The following is a 23,827-nucleotide window of genomic DNA, read 5'->3' as shown; positions in this document are numbered from 1 at the left end:
TTTGGCTGGAAGGCCGTCGGGTCTTGGAGTTTTCCCGGGGGCTAAAGCTGTGATAGCCTTCTGGATTTCCATATCGGAAACGGGTTCATCCCAAATTTCTTTCTCAACAAGAGGCAGCCTGGGAAGGGAGATGTCTTTGAGAAACTGACCCTAGTATTCAGGGTAATCCGCCGGTGAGGCAGTATAGAGGGGTCAACAGTACTCAAGAAATGCTCCAGATATTTCGAGAGGGTAGATGCCATGTTGCCCCATAGGTCTTCAATTTCGGGAATAATCCTGCGAGCACACAAATCCTTTGGCAAAACCTCAGATCACTCCCTTACTGGCCACAGAGAGAGTTCCTGGTGACAAGATGGTGCCATTGTTAATATTAAAATATGTCTGGAATTCAGTTTACAGATAGCGAGTGCAGGCTTTGCTTTGCAGATGCCAGGCGTTAAGACATCACAGGGGACGGGCCTCTCTCTCAGCAGACGCTGTGCATGCCACAAAGCGGGCACAATCAGATATGCCTCTCAGCAGGATTTGGATATCTGCAATGGAACTACACTCTCCAGCTGGAGCTACGATAAAATGTATTCTACTCTGTGCTGTGAGCCGCTGAGGTACGTGTAAATTGTTGGGCTCGTGGATGCCACATTCTCCATACATCACTCAATCATAGAGATGTGAGCTAGTCTGATATGTGTCGTGGTGCTGCGCGTCGGGAAGTAGATGGTGCACCTGATGTGTCCCTCTCAGGGTCAAGGACTGTATTAAAGTCACCCCCTATCAGTGTCTGCCCGTGGGGGAGTTCTAAAAGTATTTTTGGGAGATCCCATAAGCAAGTCTGTACTGCCAGTGGAGGGGCATACACACTCACCAAATTAATTGTGTGCCCCTCTACCGTCTCTTGGTTGTCCCTGATGACCTTGTCAACCACCATCAGAAAGGAGCATCGCAATAAGACAGCCACCCCACTGGGTCCCCTAGTGAAACCAGTGTGATAAACACTGTTGTATTCTCACCGGGTCAGGAAAGGGCAGCGCTCTCCCACCAGGTGTGTCTCGTGCAACATCAGTACATCTGAGCCATGTCAGTGGACAAATGTGAAGACCACGGCATGTTTTATCTTGTCCAGGAGACCATTCCAGGACATAATCTGAAATGGTTGGGTCATTGCAGGTAGCTTGTTAAATAACCTGCTACTGGAGGGGGGGGGGGCCGGTGACATGGTCAGTGCTTCACTCATTGTTAAGTCTGCAAGGCCCTGTAGTGGCATCTGTAGCCATAAGAGCATGTCTGTCTGTTGACGGTGCGTGTTCCCAGTTGCTTGCCTGCCAGAGTAAATGTGTCGAACATCTACTAACACAAACAACAGGAACAAATTGCTTAACATCTTACATTCCCTCCCCCAACTCCCACCCCTTCCAATACTTTCACCCCAGAAGCATCTGTCACCCATATAAGCACAACTCGGTAAGAACTCAACAGAAAAAGAAAAGAGGAAAGGCTATCAGGTCGTGGGCAACCCCCCTATGGTATAGGATCATCATCAGCACCAGATCACCAATACATGGCATAGCTACTGTTAGTGAAGTGTAGGCCCAAGGCAGCCGCACCATGTCTAATGTTAAATGATTGGGCTTTGGGACAGGTTAGTATTGCTGCTTGAGTTGGTCCCCTTAAGGTGGGTCCTTCAGATAGCGCCTTGGGCTCAAAGGTCTGTGTTACTGCTGAAGCAGTCCCGACAACCACTTTACAAGACTCCCTGGTGCTCCAGTCCCAGAGATTCGAATCCAGCTCTGTGGAATGCCCCCGGCTCTGTGAGCGCTGACGTTTCTGCTGCGTCTTAGGTCTGTCATCTGTGCAATGGTAGTTAGCATGTACTGATTCTGGCAGAGGACTGCGCCCAGAGTGGGACAACAGCTGCTCCCCGGTAAGCCATGTCCAAGCTGAGGTCGGTGGCTCAAAGAACCACATTTTTGCATTATAGGTCACCCGGAGCCAGGCCGGGAAGAGGAGACAGTAAGGTACCCCCATCGCTCTGAGTTTTTGTTTGACTTCAAAGAAGGACCTATGCTGCCGCTGGACCTCTTTTGTAAAGTCTAGAAACAGGAGGATCTTGGCATCTTTGCATCTCAACTCTGTGTGAGCTCGGGCTTCTTGAAGAACTTCGTCTCTGCCCCTAAAGTTAAGGAACTGTGCTATCACCAGCTGAGGTGGGGCACTGGGGGAGGTCTCGCCGACAGTGTGCGGTCGGCCCTTTTGATTGCGAACCATGATGACAGTCTGGCCTCTGACATCCAGGATCGGAACCAGTGCTGAAGGAATTCCACCATCAGATGGCCACCTTTGTTTTCTGCATACAGTGTTACGTTTAGAGTGGTTCTCCGCATTTTCGGCTCGGCGGTGTAGCTCTGAGGTATGTGTCAGGAGAGTTGTTACTTGAGTCTTAAGGGTCTTCACGTCTTCCTCAACCACAGAAAGACTGGTTTCAGCCTCTGTGAATTTGGCCGTGACGTTACGGAGGTCTTGGCGCAGCAATGCAACGTCCACCTTGATACAGTGACGGTGATCTGGGCATTAGTGTGGACAAATGACGGAGGGTCGGAAGCTTTTCTAAAGTGCGACCGCCATCTTGAGGTCTCGACCACACCCCTGAGGTCCTTAGTCTTAGTGCTTTGGGCTCAGACCAAACAACAAGACCTTTTTCCCATTTGTTTTTTGAATCCTTAAAAGTTACTTGCATTTTTGTCTTCTTATGTTTGACTTTATGAGTGCATTATTGCCAATGAGAGATTATCAAACTATTTGTTTGATGTGTACAGGGAGTTGATTTAAGCTGTCTGCTGTTGAAGGCCCCTCCAACTGTTGCATAGGAAAATGAAACCACAATTGCATTTTGCTTGTTATGTTTGCCTATGCATATGCTTTTAGTATTAAAGGCTACAAATGTATTAAGCTGTTGACAGTAAGCTTGTAGCTTACTTCATATGTGCATAAACATGCGTTTGTAACATATATGGGTATAGATACACCTGCTCTGCATACTCCTGTCATCTAGGGTTGGGCTTGGACATTACAACTTGTTTTCATTTGAAGAAGCTTTGAAGCCCTGTGACTTCTTCCTTAGTCCACAGTGCACATGGGTACTGATTTCCCCCTTAGCTTATTTTTTTTTCGTGATGTTGTTCGGATGTGTTCAGCAATAGCTCTGAGAACAACGTGTTTCTTGCCTGTTTTTAGGGCTAACTCTCCACTCTTCGGGACTGACATCTCACTCTATTTGCTCTTTTCTTCCAGGGGGTGTATCACTCTACCCCTCGTCGCTTAGTCCATGATTGCTTCTTTTAGGTGCTCTGACAGCTGGTGCCTCTGTCTTGGACTTGTCTGAGTCTTTGGTCTCTACAGAGCTTGCCCCAGAGAATGCTGACAGGAATAGGGAGATGTAACTCGCACCCTTCCAATTTTGTCCAAGGAGAAATGCAAAGTGCCCATGGGCAGACCAACAATGTTTACAACTTCTGCCTCTTCCGACGATCACAGTAGACCTCCTGAGAGCGCTGCCTTGCCTTTCAGTGCAAGAAACCTTGAACTACAGAAGGGAAAGGTGTTGGGCTCATTCAAATGCAGCAGCAGTCCTGATACTCAATATTTTCACTGGACACAACCTGTTCAGCATCCCAGAGGAATAGGAGGTTCCCTTTGGAATCCTAAAGGCTCAACTGACTCACTGCCCCAAAATGATGTCTTTGAAAACACTGAGGGGAGTGGAGTACCACTCCAGAACCAAGACAGGCCAAAACCTTCCTCAATTAAGCACCCTTATGCAGTTTTGCCGGAGTTGGGTGTCATGTCTCGAGCATGACAGAAAGAAAACCTACGCTTCCATGCTATTTCCACCTGCAGCAAGAGAAGACTTCAGAGCTCAACAAGCTTCCAGCAAAGGGAATTGAGCCTTGACACTCATCAAACCCCCTCCCCTCCTTGCCCAGATGGTACCGACCCTCCCTTTTAGAGCCAAAACTGTGCAGAGAGCGCGCCACTGAGACCAGATGCTAAGTTGATGGATTGGACTCTTTTACCACCAAGATCTGAGGAATCTGAGGCCCCCATGCTGGAGAGACTGGCCGAAGAACTCAAAGCCAGACAGAAACAACTAGTCATATGTCTAGAAACCAGCAACATTTCTGCTAAGGTGCGTTGAGGGAAGCTATCAGCCATGCTGACCCCCAACTCCAAAGAAACAAAGCTAACATTCAATGAGGAACGTGCCTTTGATGCACCATGAAACCTGTTGTCTAAGAGGCGGACAGACAAGGCCACAAGCTCTCCCACCCAACCTCCACACCCAGCAATCAAAACTGCTGCCACCTACTCCTCCTCTACCACCACCACCATGCCCAAACCCATCATCCCCCCCATCAGAATCTCCTGACAAGTTATTGAGACCCTCGCAATCAACCTAATGGGAGAGGGGATGGAGACCACCACTAATATGATCACAGCCTTGACTCTATGGATGATCCAGACCTAGAACTGTACCCGGCCAAGCCACCACTGCCAGAGAATACCACTGGATATCATGGTGCCAGTCAGAGAGTGACCCACCAATATGAATTTGACATGCATATCCTACAGTATGTGGCCGACATTTTGGTGGAGACCTCAAAGACTGGGCAGTCTATCCAGTTCCTGTCTATTTTGGAGGGCATTCTGAATTCAGCCTCAGACAGTTTCATGATCCTGTCAGGCAGAGATTGCCTCACCATGAATCAAGAAGAAATTTAAGGCTTCTCCTGGTGACCCTCTATATCCACTGCCTGGTTCCCCCATATTACCAGGCAATAGGGACCCACCTATATGGAAAGCATGTGCCTCCATCCCCCTGGCAAGAGTTTAGTAGTTGGTGCAACCACCCGCTACCGTATTGCCAATTCTCTTGGCTTGCTATTGAGATACGTCAGGTTTTGTTGGGAAGAGATTGGGGCTCTGAAAAAGCACCCCCATTAGAACTACATATAGAGGGGGATGAGCTAGTTGCAGAAGTAAAGATTAATTCACATGCGAACACCAGATGTGCACTTGACTTTGTGGCTTCCTGCATCATAAATGGTGGAATCTTAGGCAGGAGTATCCTGATCAGCTGTCATGCATGACCTTTGTGTCTCTGGGTTCAGTCCGGAGGTCCAACAACACCTTCACAACATCCCACTTAAAGGGGAACATCGTTTTTTGATCCCCAGTGGATGAGATGTTGAACAAGTATAAAAGGACACCAGGATTGCGAAGTCCATGGGCGCCTTGTAGTCTGCCACTCCAGGGGGAACTCCACATAGACTGCTATCCAGGGGTGGAAACAAAACCACATCCTCTGGACAAATGCAAATCTTGCAGAGCCATAAACAGGTCTTTCATGAGTCCCTGCCAGGTAGAGGATACCCCAGGATCGGTTACAGGGTTAACAGCAGCAAGAGCAGGGACAATGATGGTTCCAGTAAAGGAGCCACTAGTCCCAAACACTGACTTTCCCACGTTACCCCTCCCCTTTATTGTACAACCTCGGTCTGACAGAGACTAAAAGATTTTCACCCTTGGTGGGAGGAAACCAGCTGTGATCAGTTTGTGTTAGTAGTAGTTCAGCAGGGCTATTGCTTAGAATTCCACTTAACCCCCCTCAAAAAAAAGAAAATACTACCATGCTGATAAAGCCTCAGCCAATACTACTTCTCTCTCCTAGGGGAATAGGTCCAAGCAAACTTTCAAAAGGGGCACAGTACATCTCATGCCTCCACACCAACATGATTCATGTGTCTGTACTTGCTGTACTTCCCCATTCCATAGATGGTTTTGGTTTCGTCAATGCATGCCTTGTTTTGACATGACTTTTGTAACACTTTATTGTTGTGTTAGCTGCCAGGACCTCACCATTGTAACGAACACTGGCAAAAAGCCAAAACATGTTTTTGGGTCTGAAAAAGCACACATTGCCACCAGTGCTGTAACAATGGCCCCGCAGCCCCTGCAGTGCGGGGGACCCCTCCAAGGGCCTCTTCAGCACAGCACCTGCCTGGAGTGAGTCTGGAGAGGGGAGCCGCTCCATGTTCTTTGCAGAGGGGCACCCCTCCAGTTTTGTTACGCCATTGATTGCCACAGTAGTTCCTTCCACTGAGTAAAACTACTTTGTGTGCCAATTTTCTTCTTGAGGAACAGCAGAATGCAACCAGTCATAGTAAAGCCAGCACCCAATTCTTAAAAATGTCACAAAAATGCACCCATGCTATATGTCTTTGAATTAGTGGCTTTCATGAATTCACAGTAACTTACAGAAATAGACCAGGATACTGTACTCCTAGACAATATCTGTGAACTGTATTTTAGCACGAGCAAATATGCATGTGTGGATGTGCTCATGCAAAAATCTGTTGAACGTTTACAAGTTCATGTTGACTCCAACCACTTTTTTCCCAATCTTGGAAGAACCTCTACTTCTGCCACTGTCAGGAATACATTTCTGACCTTTCTCAGTTTATAGCAAAGATTAAAGAAGACTTAGTGAACATCATAAAAACATGCAAGTTAGTAGGTTTGCAGACTCAAAGGTATTACAGCCCTGAAACTAATGCTTACTGCTTTCTCCAGCCCCGGCACGTAGATCTGCGGAAAGGTAGCTAAATAAGTAAATTGCTATAGTAGGGATTGAAATTGCAGGTATTCAAGCTCTACTATAGAATTAGTCATGGCATTATCAGAGAGGCTATTATCAGAGCTCTTGCAAAATGAGAGTGCTGCCATAATTTGTTGCTGCGCTACATGGCACCAAAAGAACAAGTAGATGTTTTTACAGGACAAGTAAATTTAAGAAGCAACCTGTCCCATGGACAAGTAGATATTTTATTAAATTTGACACCCCTGAATTCTGATTCCCACTTTACTGGTATAGGTTAAGTGATACAGGAACATGCTTTTTGGCTCCCTCCTATTGTATGAGGCTCCTCCAGCTGTCATTGTGGCACACTTTCGGCTTTTGAATAGTACCCTTAGATCCATTATGTTGAATTTGCAAGGATCTGTAGGGGACCAAAACGAGGGGTGGTTTGATTAAAAACTGCCAAAGCGCTTGCATAAAGACCTTAATGATAAGCCTAGGGACTCCCAGTCTATCAGTTTAGCTAGGGCTGCTTATAAAGAGGCAATTAGAAAAAGAAAGCAATGCCTCAAAGAAGAGAGATGTGAGCAGTTAGTAGGTGCGTGTAAGCTTGGGGATGCAAGGACCTTTTGGAACATTGTGAATGGTAAGCCAGCTAATCAAGTGTCCCCTGACAATGTAGGGACTAACATATCAGCCCAAAAATGGGTTGCCCGTTTTAGAGGGTTTACTCTCTGGATAGTGCTGAACAACCGGTAAAGGTGGACAAAGTAGTTTCCTTCCTTTTGGGTCTAAACTTTAATTGGAGGAGGTTCAGCACGGCATTATGGGTAGCTCCTCTAACAAAGCCCTGGCCCACACGGTGTTCCTATGGATCTATACAAAAGAATTTCACCATGTGGACCCGTTGCTGACTAATGTACTTAATGTTGCCATGCGAACTGGTATCCCTAATTCTTGGATGTTCGCAGTAATAGTGACGGTTTTAAAAAAAGGTTGCGGGCAAGACCCAAGTTATCACCCTATTTCTTTGCTGGATTCCACTGTCAGGATAGTGTGGCGTATTCTTCTTCTTCTTCCTATTGAAGATTGGATTCAAGCAAATAATATCATCTGCCCGGCTAAGTTCGGATTCAGAGAGAGCAAAGGGACAATGGAACAGTGTCTTAACCTCAACCTACTGTTGGGCAAATATGTGGTGGCCAAGAAAGGAGCTGTATATCTTGCATTTGTGGACCTTAGCTATGCTTTTGATAGGGTCAACTGATCGAAGCTATGGTCACTTCTGGAGGGCCTTGGGGTGCCCCAACCCTTGGTAAACTTTCTCTGGGCCCCACAACTTGATGTTAATGCCTCAGTAAGATCTGGGATGGCAGGGGAGTGTTTTGATGTTTTCAAACTGTCAAGGGGTGTTAGGCAGGGGTGTGTCCTGGCACCACTTTTATTTTTACTATATACTAATGGCTTGAACTCGCACCTTGTTTCTCACTGCAAAGATGTCTTGAAACTCAAAAACATCCCAGTCCCCTCACTATTGCATGCGGATGATGCAGTCATTCTCTCCCTCATGCTGAACTGCCTCAAAGTTCTGGTGGATCTGTTAGTTGGTTTTATGGGTGACCTGGAACTGGACATAAATACTTCTAAAATGCATTTTATGATATATGGGAAGCAGAATCCGAAACTTAGACCGATTACAATTAAGGGTCAGATGATATCAAGGGTGCCCTCCTTCTGGGGGTTACATTTGATGAGCACTGTGCTTGGATTCAATGTCTCGCAAATCAATGTTTGCGTTTTAACCAGTCCTGTGGGGCCCTTTTCAGATTTGCTTGGATGGCTGGGAGTAAACCTGCCTTACTGCTGCTGCTGATTTATAAAATGAAATGTTTACCTGTGCTATTATATGGCACAGGAATTTGGAGGTATTCAAATTGAAAGTCTATTCAACGTGAAGAAAATCACTTCTGGAGAAGGTTATTAGAGATGTGCCCTGCCAGCCCGAGTTTGTTTATGCATGAGAAACTGGGTTTGGATCTTGTAGAATATCATGCAAAAATTGCCCCAATGATGCTGTGGATAACAACCTGGAGTGGGAAATCGACTGCTTTTAACAGGGAAGACATTGAGGATTGCCTAGGTTGTGAATTAAGCTATAAAATCCCATGGCTTAATTTATCAGATCTAGCTCTATCACTGGGCCGCTATGAACTGTGTTACAATCCAGAATCGCTAAAACGTACAGATAAAAAGCTTGTGAAGGAGATGTTACTGGAGCAAATTAGTGAAAATAGAGTAAACTTGGCCCTGGGTAGATTATTTTAAATACCACACCTGGTCGAAACCTTATCTTTCCTTTGTCAGAAGCCCATGTCAGAGACTTCTTACTAGGTTCAAATTAGGTTCTGTCCGATGTAACTTATGTTTCCAGCCTGGACAATATGAGCCCTCTGCAATTAGGATCTGTCCCTGTGATAATGTTTCGCCCCACACTTTAGAACATTTGGTGGTGTTCTGTAGTTATTATGACTCATTTAGAAGAAGATTTCTTCTGTCTGTCCTTAAAGCCAAATAATTTTATCAATATCAGCCTGCTTTTATATTTTTGTTGCATGAATCCATTGTTGCATTGGCAGTCTTCAATTTAAAAAGAAATGCATTACGCTGGAATAAGATCATGAATTTTGGGCCTTAAATTTTTTTAGGTCTTTCAAACAATATTATCTCTGTTTAGAATTCACGTCACTGATATAACAACGTTTTTAACGTTTGTGGCTTTTTAATGTTTTTTAATGCTTGTACTTTATTATATGACTACTGAAGATTTTTTTTTTTTTGCGTGTGCTTTTGTGATTATTTTTTATAATCGAAATAAACAAAATAAAAAAAGAATAACTGCAGTACTTGTACTTAAAATTAATAGCATAGATTGAGCATACCTACACTTAACGAAGCCTCATGGAAAGGATTTTAGCAGGAAATGTTTTAGCTCCAGAAACTTCTTGGGTTGAGAGATTGTTAATAACTGGGAAGGAATAACCCTTGGCTCTGTGTCCCTAATAGAATTGAAACTTTCCATTACGAGAGATAGGAACATTTTCACTTTATGACAGGACCAGAGGTAAAGATTATGGTCGTTCAGAGCCCGTCCTCCACCACAGATGCCATATTAATTACCTGTTTAAAGTACAACCATTTAAACATAGTCTGAACAACAGTCAGCCACATCAATAATATCCTCTAATCTGCCCCAGAGAGAAAAGGCTTTTGAGGCCATTTCCCCTCTGATGGAGTGAGCTCCAAATACAACAAGTCAGTGCCCGCTTCGTGCATTACCCATTGAGCAATGGTGGGGGAGATGACTGCTGTGAAAGACTTTTTCAGGGATGTCAATAACTGCTGTTCTCTTGGTGACCTGACCCCCTAGTTCATATATATTAAGACATTGGACTACACATAGTTTGGGGTATTTGTCGAAAGCTGGGTAGGATATAGTTGTATAACATGTTTTAGTTTGCCTAGTAATATGGAACGTAACACCTTGTTGAGTAAAAACACGACCTGATACATCCAGAGCTCTAACATCTGAGATTCTACAGCCAAGAGATCAAACAGAGAAGCATTGCCAATTTAGCTGATAACTGTTTGAATAAAAGATGTTCATTCTGCCGCCAAGACTGGAAGAGTTTCAATACCAAGTTGACGTCCCAAAGGGTGAAGTACCTGGGTTCCCAAGGTAAAGACAGGCAAATTCCCCTCAACAACTTTCAAAGTAATGGGTGTTCTTCTACAGGAAGCCCTTGTATTGGCAAGTGACCCGCAGATATAGCCAGTCAGTAAGAATTGACTGTCTAGTGAGCCTGCGGGGCTAAGGACGCAAAGAAATTCAGAATTGGGACAACGTCTCACACCATGGTCCCTTCACTGTGTTGAACACCAACACACCCATTTGGACCATGCAGATTTATATTGCTTTGTGGTCCCATCTTCCCATATTGTGGCCATCATTTGTTCAGCTTCTTGTAAAAGGCCCGGGACTCTCCATCTTTCCCCGTAATCCTCCATGCCATGAGTGGCACGTGACCCTGGAGGACTAGTGGGTAACTCTGGCCTAGGGGATTCTGAAGAATATCTGGAGCATGGGGAAGAGGGATTGGAAAACCCCAAAAAAGTTCCAGAAGAACTGGAAACCAAACTTGAGATCTCCACACTGGTGTGATCAAAATCGTATTCACCTGCGGCCTCCTCACTGGGGTCAATAGTCTCATGAACGTAGCAAAGTGGGGAAATGCCTAACCCTTCTTCTTTGACCAGTCTTGCAGGAAAGCGTCCACTGCCATTGCCTGTGGATCTGGCTTTCAACGTAAGTATCTGGGTCTGGTGGTCCAGACGGGAAGCAAAGAGGGCTGCTGAGAAAGGGCCATTTTTAATAGAACACAGCATCTTACCTTCTCCTTGGTCCAGCATTTAACCACAAATTAGCGTGCCATGAGCTCCAGGCGGTTGATATAAAGATTTTTCTCCTCTGCAGACCATTTTCCTCCTGTGAAAGATCCTCCTCACCAGGCTCCCCAACCAGACTTGTTTTGCATCGGACTCGATAATTAGATCCCAGCCTGATCTGATTATGGTGCAGGCCTCCTTGTGGGTCACCACCAATTAAGTCAGTCAGAGGAACCTATAATTGGAAAGCCTTGAATCTCTGCAGGACCCTATTAATGTAATGGGCCTGGAAAAATCGCTTGTATAGAGGAGGATAGAAGGCCCACTGTTCGACCCACCTGGCACAAGGAGGCCTAGGGTCTGGACAATGTCTTCTTCAATTCTATGTGGATTTTTGCCACTTTCCTGGTAGGCAGGCTGAGACTCTTGTCTAATGAGTTGATGACAAAGCCTAGAAATGTAGTCTATTTGGATGGCGTCAAGAAAGATTTTTTGACATTGATGACGAAGCCCAAATTCTCGAGGAGGTGGAGTGTTTTCTTGAAATGATCTCACAGTCTGAACCGGCATTGTTCCATGAATAGGAGATCGTAGAGATAGATTATTAGGCAATATCCTTTAGCCCTCAAGGATTCTACCACCTGTTTCAAGTGAGGGGGGCCGAAGAGAGGCCAAAAGGCTGGGTCTTGAACTCATAGACCAAACCGCAGCATTGAAATTGTAAGAATCTTCGATGAGGAGGGAAGATTGGGACTGCTAAATACGCATCCTTGAGGTCCAAACGTGCCATACAGTTGTCTGGCCACAACAAGTCGCATAGGAGATATATCCCCTTCATTTTGAAATGGCACTAGACTAGCCAACCATTGAAGTCCCTCAGGTTGATGACTGGTCTCTGTCCTCCGTCCCCTTGCTCCACCAAAAACAGGTTGCTTAGAATGCTGCAAGGATGTAGTTGAGACGGGACAGTAGTCGCTTTGCGAAGCAAATCTTCCACTTCTTGGTCTATTAAAGCTGCCTGTACCTCTGAAAAAAAAACAGAAGCTGTGGTTGCGAGTGTTGAACAGAAGAATCATAGAATTCTATTTAAAAACTTGTACTGTTTTGAGTACCTAAGTGTCTAAGGTAATGGCTTCCTATTTGTGTAGAACTAAAGCTAACGACCCTCCCCCAACACACACACCTTTTAGTTGCAAATGGAGAACACTCACTGGACTGAGATCCCTGGAACTGGCTATTGAAGGAGCGTCTGGTGCTTTGTGCTTGCTGACCCCTTCTGGTGGAGAACAGTTCTGTGGAGTGAGACTCTTCATAGCCTATACAAGAGACCTGTCTCCTTGGAGGGCCTTGTACATAGAAGTGACCGGTCGAGCGCTCTCTGCCATTACCGGCCCGACAAAAATGCTGGGATGGAATACCCCTTTTTGATGGAAGTCTGTGCTTTAGCTAACAAAGTGAAGGTTGCCACAAACTTGCCTAATTCCTTCACATAGGATTCCTGGAACAGTCCCCCCCATGCCACCACTCAAGCTTCAATGAAAATGAAGTCTCCCAATTTGGGTTCAACCTTGATCAGGAGAGAAAGGTGCCGCACTGTGGAGAGTGCCCATTTAGCATTGCTGAAGAATATCACTGCTCGTTGTGCCCAAACCAATATGACCTTAGGGGATAGCGTGGCGCCTGAGGATTATCCTTCCTCAGCCAATTTCAATATTTTTGTCAGAGGCCTGATGACTTTGAGTTGCTTGTACTGAGAGGATTTCCTGACCTGTCAGTAACTGTTTTTTTAGCATCACAGATTAACTTCTGTAGGAAAATGGCCGTACTGGTATCAATCTCGGGGGTACTTGACACTATGCCTGCCAGGGAGGGGTGAGGAAACCCTATCGGAGTCTAGCTTGAACTTCCTCCTCTAAAGGCTTCCTATGGTGGATCGCTACATACTTGCCCACTTTCTCTGAAAGAAACCATTCTGCTGACTGGGGATGAAATAGGTCTTCAGGGCCTAGCATGTCTCCTAGGAGTCAGAGGGGCCTGGAGGGATTGAGACCGGAGAGGGGATTCAAGGCCTGGAGGAACTCGCCTCATCATTGGAATCCCCATTGGAATTGTTGTCATCCGCTTCAGTCGAGGGAAGGAGGACAGGGAGATCCCCCAGGGTGCATAAGGCTTCCACCAAGGTCACTAGGCCTGAAGAGGTAGGGCTGTAGAAAAGCCTTCAGCCTGTCAAAGGCAGTGAGATCCATCCCAGACTCAACCTTCTGCTTTGCATGTAACAAATGCGAATAAAGAGAAAAGGCACTTATCTTTCACTGGAAACAGGAAAGAAAGAGGACGCGCCCAAGGAGCTGTCTGTTTAAATGGACTCTGGCTTTTGGTTTCTGATTGGCTAAATATGGTGAAGTCCTTTCCTGTGGATTCTTGAGAAAGGTGGTTTTATCATTGAATGCTGCTGGAAGTATTAAAGGATTGAAAGTTATGAGCATAACCCTCGCCTCTGGTCCTGATAGGATTACTCATATTTGTTATGTTCTCTTGTCATTGGAATTTTATGCGGTTGAGTGAATATAACAAGCCACTTCGCAACAGAGTTTCAACATACCCATAGTGCGCTATAATTCATTCACACGAAACCTTGTATTGTGACACAGTATTGGGTGAAGCACAGCACACAGTGTGTACTAACGCGTGTTTCTCGAGCAAAAGCTGCAGATATTGCACCCCTACCGAATCATTGAGGAAACATTTCTCATCCTGGGGATTCAGAGGAGCCTTTTTCCGTAGTCACACACTGAAAATTGAGAGCCTTATCATGATTAGGCTTTGGATGGCTTAGATTTAAGGTATTGGAAAGCTATTTTTTGTCAAGATCCCAGTTCAGATCATTTGCATTCATTATTAAAATGGGGCTGTACTCCGGGTTTTAATGGATCTTGTCCCCTAGTATAAGGTAGTGATCAACACGGTTCTATATTGCAAGAATACATCATTGGTGCCTGAAAATTCTGTGCATCAGATGGGATGCCATTTACTTTGTCAAGTGCCCTGCAAACCTTTCACCGGTGAACGGATGGGCTGACTGGCATTCTGTTTAACCCAGTCTGTATCCCTTTCCTGGGCAAAAGTCGTATATGCATACAGTGGCATGTGACATATGGACGTTCTTATGTACTGCACAACTTCGTGGTCATTTATAGCAGTCACATAGGAGTAGGAAAATGACTAACATGTCAATGTGATCTCCCTTATCACATGATATTCGATTTTGAATGGAATTGAGTCTATTATACAGGGAGTGCAGAATTATTAGGCAAATGAGTATTTTGACCACATCATCCTCTTTATGCATGTTGTCTTACTCCAAGCTGTATAGGCTCGAAAGCCTACTACCAATTAAGCATATTAGGTGATGTGCATCTCTGTAATGAGAAGGGGTGTGGTCTAATGACATCAACACCCTATATCAGGTGTGCATAATTATTAGGCAACTTCCTTTCCTTTGGCAAAATGGGTCAAAAGAAGGACTTGACAGGCTCAGAAAAGTCAAAAATAGTGAGATATCTTGCAGAGGGATGCAGCACTCTTAAAATTGCAAAGCTTCTGAAGCGTGATCATCGAACAATCAAGCGTTTCATTCAAAATAGTCAACAGGGTCGCAAGAAGCGTGTGGAAAAACCAAGGCGCAAAATAACTGCCCATGAACTGAGAAAAGTCAAGCGTGCAGCTGCCACGATGCCACTTGCCACCAGTTTGGCCATATTTCAGAGCTGCAACATCACTGGAGTGCCCAAAAGCACAAGGTGTGCAATACTCAGAGACATGGCCAAGGTAAGAAAGGCTGAAAGACGACCACCACTGAACAAGACACACAAGCTGAAACGTCAAGACTGGGCCAAGAAATATCTCAAGACTGATTTTTCTAAGGTTTTATGGACTGATGAAATGAGAGTGAGTGTTGATGGGCCAGATGGATGGGCCCGTGGCTGGATTGGTAAAGGGCAGAGAGCTCCAGTCCGACTCAGACGCCAGCAAGGTGGAGGTGGAGTACTGGTTTGGGCTGGTATCATCAAAGATGAGCTTGTGGGGCCTTTTCGGGTTGAGGATGGAGTCAAGCTCAACTCCCAGTCCTACTGCCAGTTCCTGGAAGACACCTTCTTCAAGCAGTGGTACAGGAAGAAGTCTGCATCCTTCAAGAAAAACATGATTTTCATGCAGGACAATGCTCCATCACACGCGTCCAAGTACTCCACAGCGTGGCTGGCAAGAAAGGGTATAAAAGAAGGAAATCTAATGACATGGCCTCCTTGTTCACCTGATCTGAACCCCATTGAGAACCTGTGGTCCATCATCAAATGTGAGATTTACAAGGAGGGAAAACAGTACACCTCTCTGAACAGTGTCTGGGAGGCTGTGGTTGCTGCTGCACGCAATGTTGATGGTGAACAGATCAAAACACTGACAGAATCCATGGATGGCAGGCTTTTGAGTGTCCTTGCAAAGAAAGGTGGCTATATTGGTCACTGATTTGTTTTTGTTTTGTTTTTGAATGTCAGAAATGTATATTTGTGAATGTTGAGATGTTATATTGGTTTCACTGGTAATAATAAATAATTGAAATGGGTATATTTTTTTTTTTGTTAAGTTGCCTAATAATTATGCACAGTGATAGTCACCTGCACACACAGATATCCCCCTAACATAGCTAAAACTAAAAACAAACTAAAAACTACTTCCAAAAATATTCAGTTTTGATATTAATGAGTTTTTTGGGTTCATTGAGAACATGGTTGTTGTTCAATAATAAAATTAATCCTCAAAAATACAACTTGCCTAATAATTCTGCACTCCCTGTACAGCCTACAGTGGATATGTATTCTGTAAGGACAATTTATACTCTGTTAGCTTAAGGTAGCATCCCTTAGAACTCCTCATAAGAGGGTTAATGTGTTTAACCGGCCCTTTAACCCTGTGAATTGAATGTACTTGCATAGTGTGTAACTTTGTGGCCACTCTTAGGTTCCATGTTGGATTTGGAGGGGTCTAATCACAGTACGATCTCCATTGTTGCATAATATTGGCTAGTCAGTGAAGTTTCTATGGCATATCGTACTGTTTGAAAGTTTGTATACTGGTGAAATTATATGGTCTGTTAATTACTCCCAGGAGTGTCTCTCAGCAGTGTGTACCAAAAGAGTGCTTATTGTTATTACGGTCCTTCTACCATCACGGTGCACCTGGTCTGTGATGTCTAGAAATTAACCTCACCATTGTTTTTATTTTTGTTTTTGTCAAAAAGGAAAACAGAACAACATTAAATATTTCATTGTGTATGTGTAACACCCCTGAATGTCTTGAAAGTCAATTTAATCTATTTTTAAGATGTCAAGAAATGTAATAATTGAGCCTTTTCTTGTATGTTTTTAAGTTTATAAATCTAGATTTCGTCCCTTTCTCTTGGGGCATTGGTGTTGTTTTTTTTAACTGGAATCCAGGGCTTATCAATGATTATCCAGTGAAGGTCGTTTTTCAAGTTGTTAGCCGCTTGTCAATGGTTATTGAACCTTGAGGCTGATTTTCTACATCTTTTGGTTTTGCATTGTTCACTGATGTGAGTTCTTATTTTCCTAATTGCCATCCGCACATATCTTAATCCACTGTGGGAGGTTATGAGGTAAATCACTCAAAGTTACAGGTAGTATGTTTGTTAATGACCCTCATGTACGTTTTTTGTGATGGAAGTGAATATGCAACGCTGCATGGGGGACATGCCAATTAACAAGTGAAGTTTACATATTGTCAGGCTGCCTAAAGATCTCCTTGTTCTCGGCCAGCCCCCCTCACTGATAGTGATATCACAAATACACACTTGTTTTTATGCAAATCTGGCTTGTGACTGTCCTGACATCAGGATTGGGTCGGGCTCCTCTTGTAGTGTGCTCATGCCAATCCAGTTTCCTCCATCTTTCACTAACAGTGAACCTGTCCTATTCTACTGCATCTGCCACTGTTGTCCCTTTGATCCATATGCAGTTCACAGTGGTTTTAAGGGTATATAGTAAATTGCTTTTCAAGTCCACGGTTCCTGTGAGAATGCCCAAGAGTGCCTATTCAACTAGAACTAAAAACTATTGTATTTCTGAGAGTAGTTCTAACATTTCATGCTATTTTGTGAAATATAACAGGTGTCTATATGCTTCTAAACTGTATATGTCTCAGCACTCATTCTATTGTCAAGTGCTGGCTTTTTCAGATCACTACCACTTATGAGACATGGACATTGACAGCTTCTAGAGCATGAATGGCACAAGAATAAGGCTATACCTTTTATTGAGTGTTCTTAGTTCCTGCAGATCCCTTGATTCAGGCATATGCAGCATTGATTAGGTACTCTGTCTTTTGTGATTGTGTTTGTGTGGATGGGTATGTGACTTTAGAAGTGGTCAGTTCCTTTATTTATATCTTTACATCAGTCTTGAGTTATTATAGGCGTCCATACTGGCAGTGCCAAACCACGATTCCATATGACTAGTCCACTGGACTAATGAGATTTTTAAAACAAATTCCTGATCTTGCCCCCTATCCTTCACCCAAACATTAAACAATATTCTAAACCTTCCTGTTTCTGCCACTCTGAGCCTAACACACACTGTACACCCCCACCCTAACCCTCAATCTAATCTAATTTGCATCCTAACCCTAAGACTTAAGGGCCAGATGTACAAAACCTTTTGAACGTCGCAAACAGCGAATGTTGCTGTTTGCCACATGTAAAAAGCACATTGCGATGCCCAATCCCCATTTTGTGAGTCAGTAACCTGGTTACTGACTCGCAAAACTGGACTGGGAGTCGCAATTAGGAAGGGGTGTTCCCCCTTCCTAATTGCGAGTCACAGCGCAATGCTGTATTGTTTTGTGACCGCGGTCACAAAGGAATCGCAGTTACCACCAGTGTCAAACTGGTGGTAACCCATTCGCAAAAGGGAAGGGGACCCCATGGGACCCCTTCCCCTTTGTGAATGGCATGAATTTTTTTTTTTCGTTTTGTAATGCATCTCGTTTTCCGTTAAGGAAAACGGCCTGCATTACAAAAAAAAGACATGGTGGTCTGCTGTCTCCACCAGGCCACCATCCCTGGTAGTGCTGCCATTTGCAAGGAGGGTCGCAAATTGCGTCCCACCTCATTAATATTAATGAGGTCGTCCTTTGCGACCACCTTGCGAGTCGCAGATGGTGTCAGGGACACCATCCTACATTCTGGATTGCGACTCGCAAATTGCGAGTCTCAATCCAGATTTTTTGTACATCTGGCCCTAAGTCTCATGCAAAACAGCAAGCCTATCTGCTTGCCTTTTTCGAGCTTAGGCCCTCATTACAACCCTGGTGGTCGGTGTTAAAGCAACATTAATACCGCCAACAGGCTGGTGGTAAAAAAAAAAAGGGATTTTGTCCCTGACGTTAACCACCATCAAAGACCGCCACTTTAACACACGACCGCCAGGGTGGTAGCGGCCGCTGGGCTGTAGACTTCGGTTGTTGTGGGCGGTCGTCACAATCCCACCCTCGGGATTACGACTCGGCATACTGCCATGGTTTTTGGGCTTAAACTTACCGCCACGAAAACCATGGCGGTAGGCACTATCAGTGCTAGGGAATCCCTTTCGTGGGACTGATAGGGGTCTCCCCCGCCCCCCCCCCCCTCTCCAGTGTTCTCCCCATCCTTCCCCCCGCACATATACACACCCACACATGCACCCATTTACGCACATGCACACACGCATACCCACCACCCACGCATGCACACATACATACCCACACCAACATACCTTGTCACACACATGCATTCACAACACTCAGTCACTCATTCCGTCACGCATTCAACGCGACTCACACCCACATGAACGCATTGCAAAACATACAACACTCCCCACCTCCCTCTCCTGTTGGAGAACCCGACTTACCTGCTTGCAGGGAACCTCCGGCTGGAGACAGTCCGCGGCGCTGCTCTCAGCAGCAGCATCCGCAAGCAAAACACCGCCAGGCCGTATCATTGCTCATGATACAGTCGGCTGTGTTTTGCTGGTGTGGCTGTGCTGCTGTCAGCAGCACCGCCTTACCACCATACGCTGCCATGACCGTTGGCGGTGTTCCGCCACCATTCTGGCGGTATACCATCGGCGGTCATGATACGTGTAGACGGCTGGTAGCCACGGCGGCGGTATGTTGGCGGCCGTCACCGTGGCGGTAGGCGGTAGTTACCGCCAATGTAATGAGGGCCTTAGTCTATTCTAATTGGTTCTCACTATTTGATTCTTTAACCGATTTGTTTACATCATGATGTATAATGAGCCAAATTATTCGACATCTTCACTTGTTTCCTCATGCTACAACCTATTGAAGTGTTTGTAGGAAGCAGTGACTTATGGTAAACATCCCATATAAATTAGAGGCTGTAGTATGTATGGGGGCATCTGGGAGGCTTTGTAATTAGAACAAAAAGTGTGCAGTTAATGGCCCCTATAACAAGGGACATGCCACTCAAGGCATAAGCCATATTACTCTGAGCTTCTATAATGACCTGTGAAATGCTGGAAAGTGTGATGTGCTGTGCCACACGGGCTGAGTGTAAATATGACATGCCACGCATCCTAACTGACCAATGGTTGTAGAGTGGCAATTGATTTTTCCGATGACCAACGTGGAGGGAACATGTGACATCCACTTTAAGGGGGGGGGGGGGGTGAGGGGGAAGAGCACAATTGTCATTTCTTATACGGCATGAGACATTTTTTGTTTTAAGTGTGATATTTGCTATTTCCATTGTTGAGGATGCCTTTGGTCAGGTGGAAACTCATTATGCATTCCTAGTCTATGAAGTTTTACTCTGTTCTCTTTTGTTGGAATTTTTCTGTCCTATGATTTCTCCTCCTCCTCCTAATATCTCTTTTAAGTTTATGTCCCAGGCTAGGGGCCTGATTTAGAGTTTGACAGACGGGTTACTCCGTCACAAACATGATAGATATTCCGTCCACAATATTACGATTCCCATAGGATATAATGGGATCGTAGTACAGCGGACAGGATATCCATCACGTTTGTGATGGAGTAACCCTTCCGCTAAACTCTAAATTAAGCACTAAGTTATGTTTCTAGGAAGTATCTGGTCTTCTGGCAGGCTGTCAGCATTGCTGCAGTGTGGTCCATAGCATCAGCTTTCTCTGTTTATTTGGGAACTGCTGGCATATTTCATTGGTATAGGAGTTGGAGGTGTGTGTGTGTGTGTGTTCAGGTGGTATACAGGCTGGACTTGTAGGATGTATTTATAATATCACGGATGTTTCCTTTGAAATGGTGTAGTCTTATTAATTATTCAATTGTTTATTTGTTTCTTCCTTTTATATAGCTTCATGATTTGCCAAGACTAAGCACTTTACTTTGCACATTTTCTGTGATTAGTCATTTTTACCTGCAAATCACTTCATGTGTTGTGTTTCCAGGCGAGTTTATCCAGTAAATTTGACAGTGGCACAATTTTGATCCTGCTGGTTGTTCAGTCTCTGCCGTTATGTGGTTCAGGTATTGATGCAGTATGTCACCGTTTTTTTTGGGTGGCCTCATTGAATTTGCGTGGGCATGCAAACGTGCTGATAATCACAGCAGTAATCATTCTGTTTCAGAGCTCATAATGTATTCCTCTATTCCCTCTATGTTTGCTTAATGTGAAGTTATCTTTCCATCAGTGCTTTCAGAGATTTTCTGATCTGTCATTCCTGGTGATTCTTCACAGGTTTGCTCGATCTGGCCCATGTTGTCCTCCAGACCCTGCTGACACTATTTCTTGGTCAGCAAACAGACAATACCATCCTGATAGTGCTGCTGAAAACCTACAACATTATTAATTATCATTCTACAGTGCTTCAGAAATAAAGCAACTGCAGTACAGTTGCTGCAACACTTCAGCTAGAATATTCAAGATCACTAAAGCTAATTCAACCACTCCTAAAGTATGACGTATGACCCACAATACAACAGTACTGAGACCACTACCACGACATGGACATATATATTCTGGCAGTGAGTGAATTCCTGGTGTCCATTGGCTAGACACAAAGCCAAACGTATTGCATTTATAAATGTTATTTCTTTTACTTTTAGATTGTTTATTCAGGAATGAAAATGGTGAATCACCGCTAGAATCTGCTGTTAATGTGCTTGGAGTGATCGAGGATGAGTTCTTTGTTGACGAAGATTTGATGTATTCCAATAAACAGATGCTTAAGGAGGCTGTAAGTTTGTGTTTTGTTTTGTTTAATATTATGATTACAGTGTGTTGTCTCCTTTCTGTTGTGCCCGACTTAAGATTTTCTTGAACCATTGCAGTACTTAAACTATTCATTTTGTTCTGGGGTTTACTCCGTAACACAATGTTGCTGCGTACGCTTCTCTCCTTTGTTTCTCTCCCTGGTTACTCTTTCAGAATTGCTTCTCTGATCCTACATCCTCTACTGTGAATTAAGTTTAAAGTTGTTGTCCTTATGATTTTGCTTTGCCACCTGCTGTGACCTTATTGCTCCACTGTTCTTATCGTTTGAAGCCAGAATTTGGACCTGTCTATTTCTACAGTCTAACTTGTAACTGATCCAGTAATGTGTCTGTATAACTCACTAGTTGAAGTCTTAAAGTGCACTTTTAGCAGATACCATTTAAGCACTATCTCGTTAGAGGGAGAATGAAACCAATAAGTATAATTTTCGTTGTTTGTGCCTTCTGTCCCAAGTGCTTCACCTTCAAAGTAATGATTATTTCCTGATTTTGATCCTGTTTGACCCAGTGTAAGAACTTTGAAAGACAAGTTCATATTCTATTCTGAAGTACTAGTCCTTAATTTTATATGTTCAGGTGATTATTTTCTTCTAGCTATAAATGTATATGTATTTTTGTAGGTATACATCTAATTATGCATGGGTATGCATCTGTAAAACATCTTTCTATATAGATTCAGTAATCCGTTGAACATGAAGGATACAGCAATACTGAAGATTGCTTAAATATCAGTGTAAAGGAATTTGACCATGTGCCCTTCTAATAAAATGTGAGATATGTTGTTCAGTATTTCAATCTATTGTTAAAAACAAAGCATTCAAGTACAAGATAATGTAAAGTTTCTTAAATGGATCTTATACGAATTTAGACTTTCATACGTCCTCTCATGATATAGAAAATGTATATATTCTGCTGCAGTGCAGCTATTGGCTTTTACAGTTTCCCTACCCGGAGCTCTTCCCTGAAAGTAATTAATAATTTTCGTATAGTGTTACTTGTTTGATATTTACATTAATCGACCATCATAAGGTGTTGTACAGTACACCCAAGCAACCTCTGTGTATTTTGTTACTGTAGTGACTTCTGCCCTGTGTACGGTTATTCTACAATAAAAAAAAGTGTGTATAAAGTACACATATAGAAAATATGCGTAAAGTATATAATGTTGTAGGGGAAGCATCCAGGTGACTTAGTTTCAGTGGACATGATTGCTTTGACAAAAAAACTAAAAACATTTAAAGATCTCCAGTTGAGGTACTAGCCTGCCAACAGGTCTCAAAGATCAACTTAATATGAGAGAAAGCATGTGAGTAATTGAGTGCTCAAATGGCTGAGTTTATTGATTTATATAGTGCACTACACCTTGGTTTTATATTTTAAGCCATTTTCCGCTTGTTTTTCCCAACAAAGTACAATTCCCCTAAAAAAAAAATTGTTAGGGTGCTGGACTAGTATTTACTTGTATTAATAGCAGATGTCATTGTTGATGTTACATGTTATCAGAGACTCTTAAGTCACAGCCAAAGGGGACAATTGACCATGGCCCCCATCTTCCAAAAGGCCTGCTAAGTAAATTGATTGTGATAATTAGAAGTCACACCATAATAACAGTCTGCTTAAAAAATATTCTCTTTTAACTTGACTACTGGGCATGCAGGCTTCTTAGAAGCTTAGTGTGCATACCCACCCTGCCTAACCTTAAGTTGTTATTGGATATCTTGCCGTCTCATGTCAATCTCTCCTTATTTAATCTTGCTGTTTCTAACTCACCCTTCTCTTTTACCTGTTTCTTTCTCTTTAGACATCTCTATCTAGATATCCCCTATCTCAAGTCTCTATCTGCCTCAACTGTGGCTAACTCCCCTCTCTCTCATAAACCTTTACAACTGTCTTGTTCTCACGAGCTCACCACTCTGTCTAGTACTCTCTTTGTCTCTAATAATCTCTATTGCTCTACTGCAGTCCATACTTCAAGTCTTTGTACTCCTCATCTTGTGAATGCTTGGGAAGCAAACGTACAGGCATTGTATTATATTGCAGCATTTACAGAGAGTTTTCTACCCCCATGGGCAGCAAGCTACACCATGTAGGGTGTATGGTTGGAAAGTTGTTATATTTGTTTTGTAAACCTATGTGGGAAGTGTTTCCGTGTTATGTGGTGACCACCACTAAGGTGCTGTTATTGTGTTCTGGACCAAAGAGATGAGGAGTGTTGTGGATGATGAGGTGTGCGAGGTAGATACACAGCTTATGTATTCAGTAAGCTGACAGTTCTAAGCAGCTCTGCAGGTTCCATTATTGTATTGGTTATGCTCATAGACCAGTTAGTGGGTTACTGCACTGAGTTGTCCAACCTGACATTTTGTTTATACCCCTGGTCATGAGCTGGCATGGCAGAAAAAAGTGGAGAGAGCTGCTGGAAAGGGCTTTATT

The 23,827-nt window shown here is 43.9% G+C and overlaps 1 protein-coding gene across 6 annotated transcripts in view; it reads left to right on the top strand.

Annotated features, from left to right (window-relative positions):
• TERF2 (telomeric repeat binding factor 2) overlaps window positions 1-23,827 on the top strand; it is a 271,686-nt gene that overhangs the window by 14,778 nt on the left and 233,081 nt on the right. For all 6 annotated transcript variants that reach the window (XM_069216855.1, XM_069216859.1, XM_069216858.1 and 3 more), the window contains exon 3: window positions 21,227-21,357. In XM_069216855.1, coding sequence (XP_069072956.1) covers window positions 21,227-21,357 — 131 coding nt within the window. The remainder of the gene's footprint in view (window positions 1-21,226; window positions 21,358-23,827) is intronic.

This window comes from Pleurodeles waltl, chromosome 12 (genome assembly GCF_031143425.1).
Source record: "Pleurodeles waltl isolate 20211129_DDA chromosome 12, aPleWal1.hap1.20221129, whole genome shotgun sequence".
NCBI classification, from domain to species: domain Eukaryota; kingdom Metazoa; phylum Chordata; class Amphibia; order Caudata; family Salamandridae; genus Pleurodeles; species Pleurodeles waltl.
The sequence above is the reverse complement of the archived record's forward strand: the minus strand, read 5'-3'. Positions and strand labels throughout refer to the sequence as shown.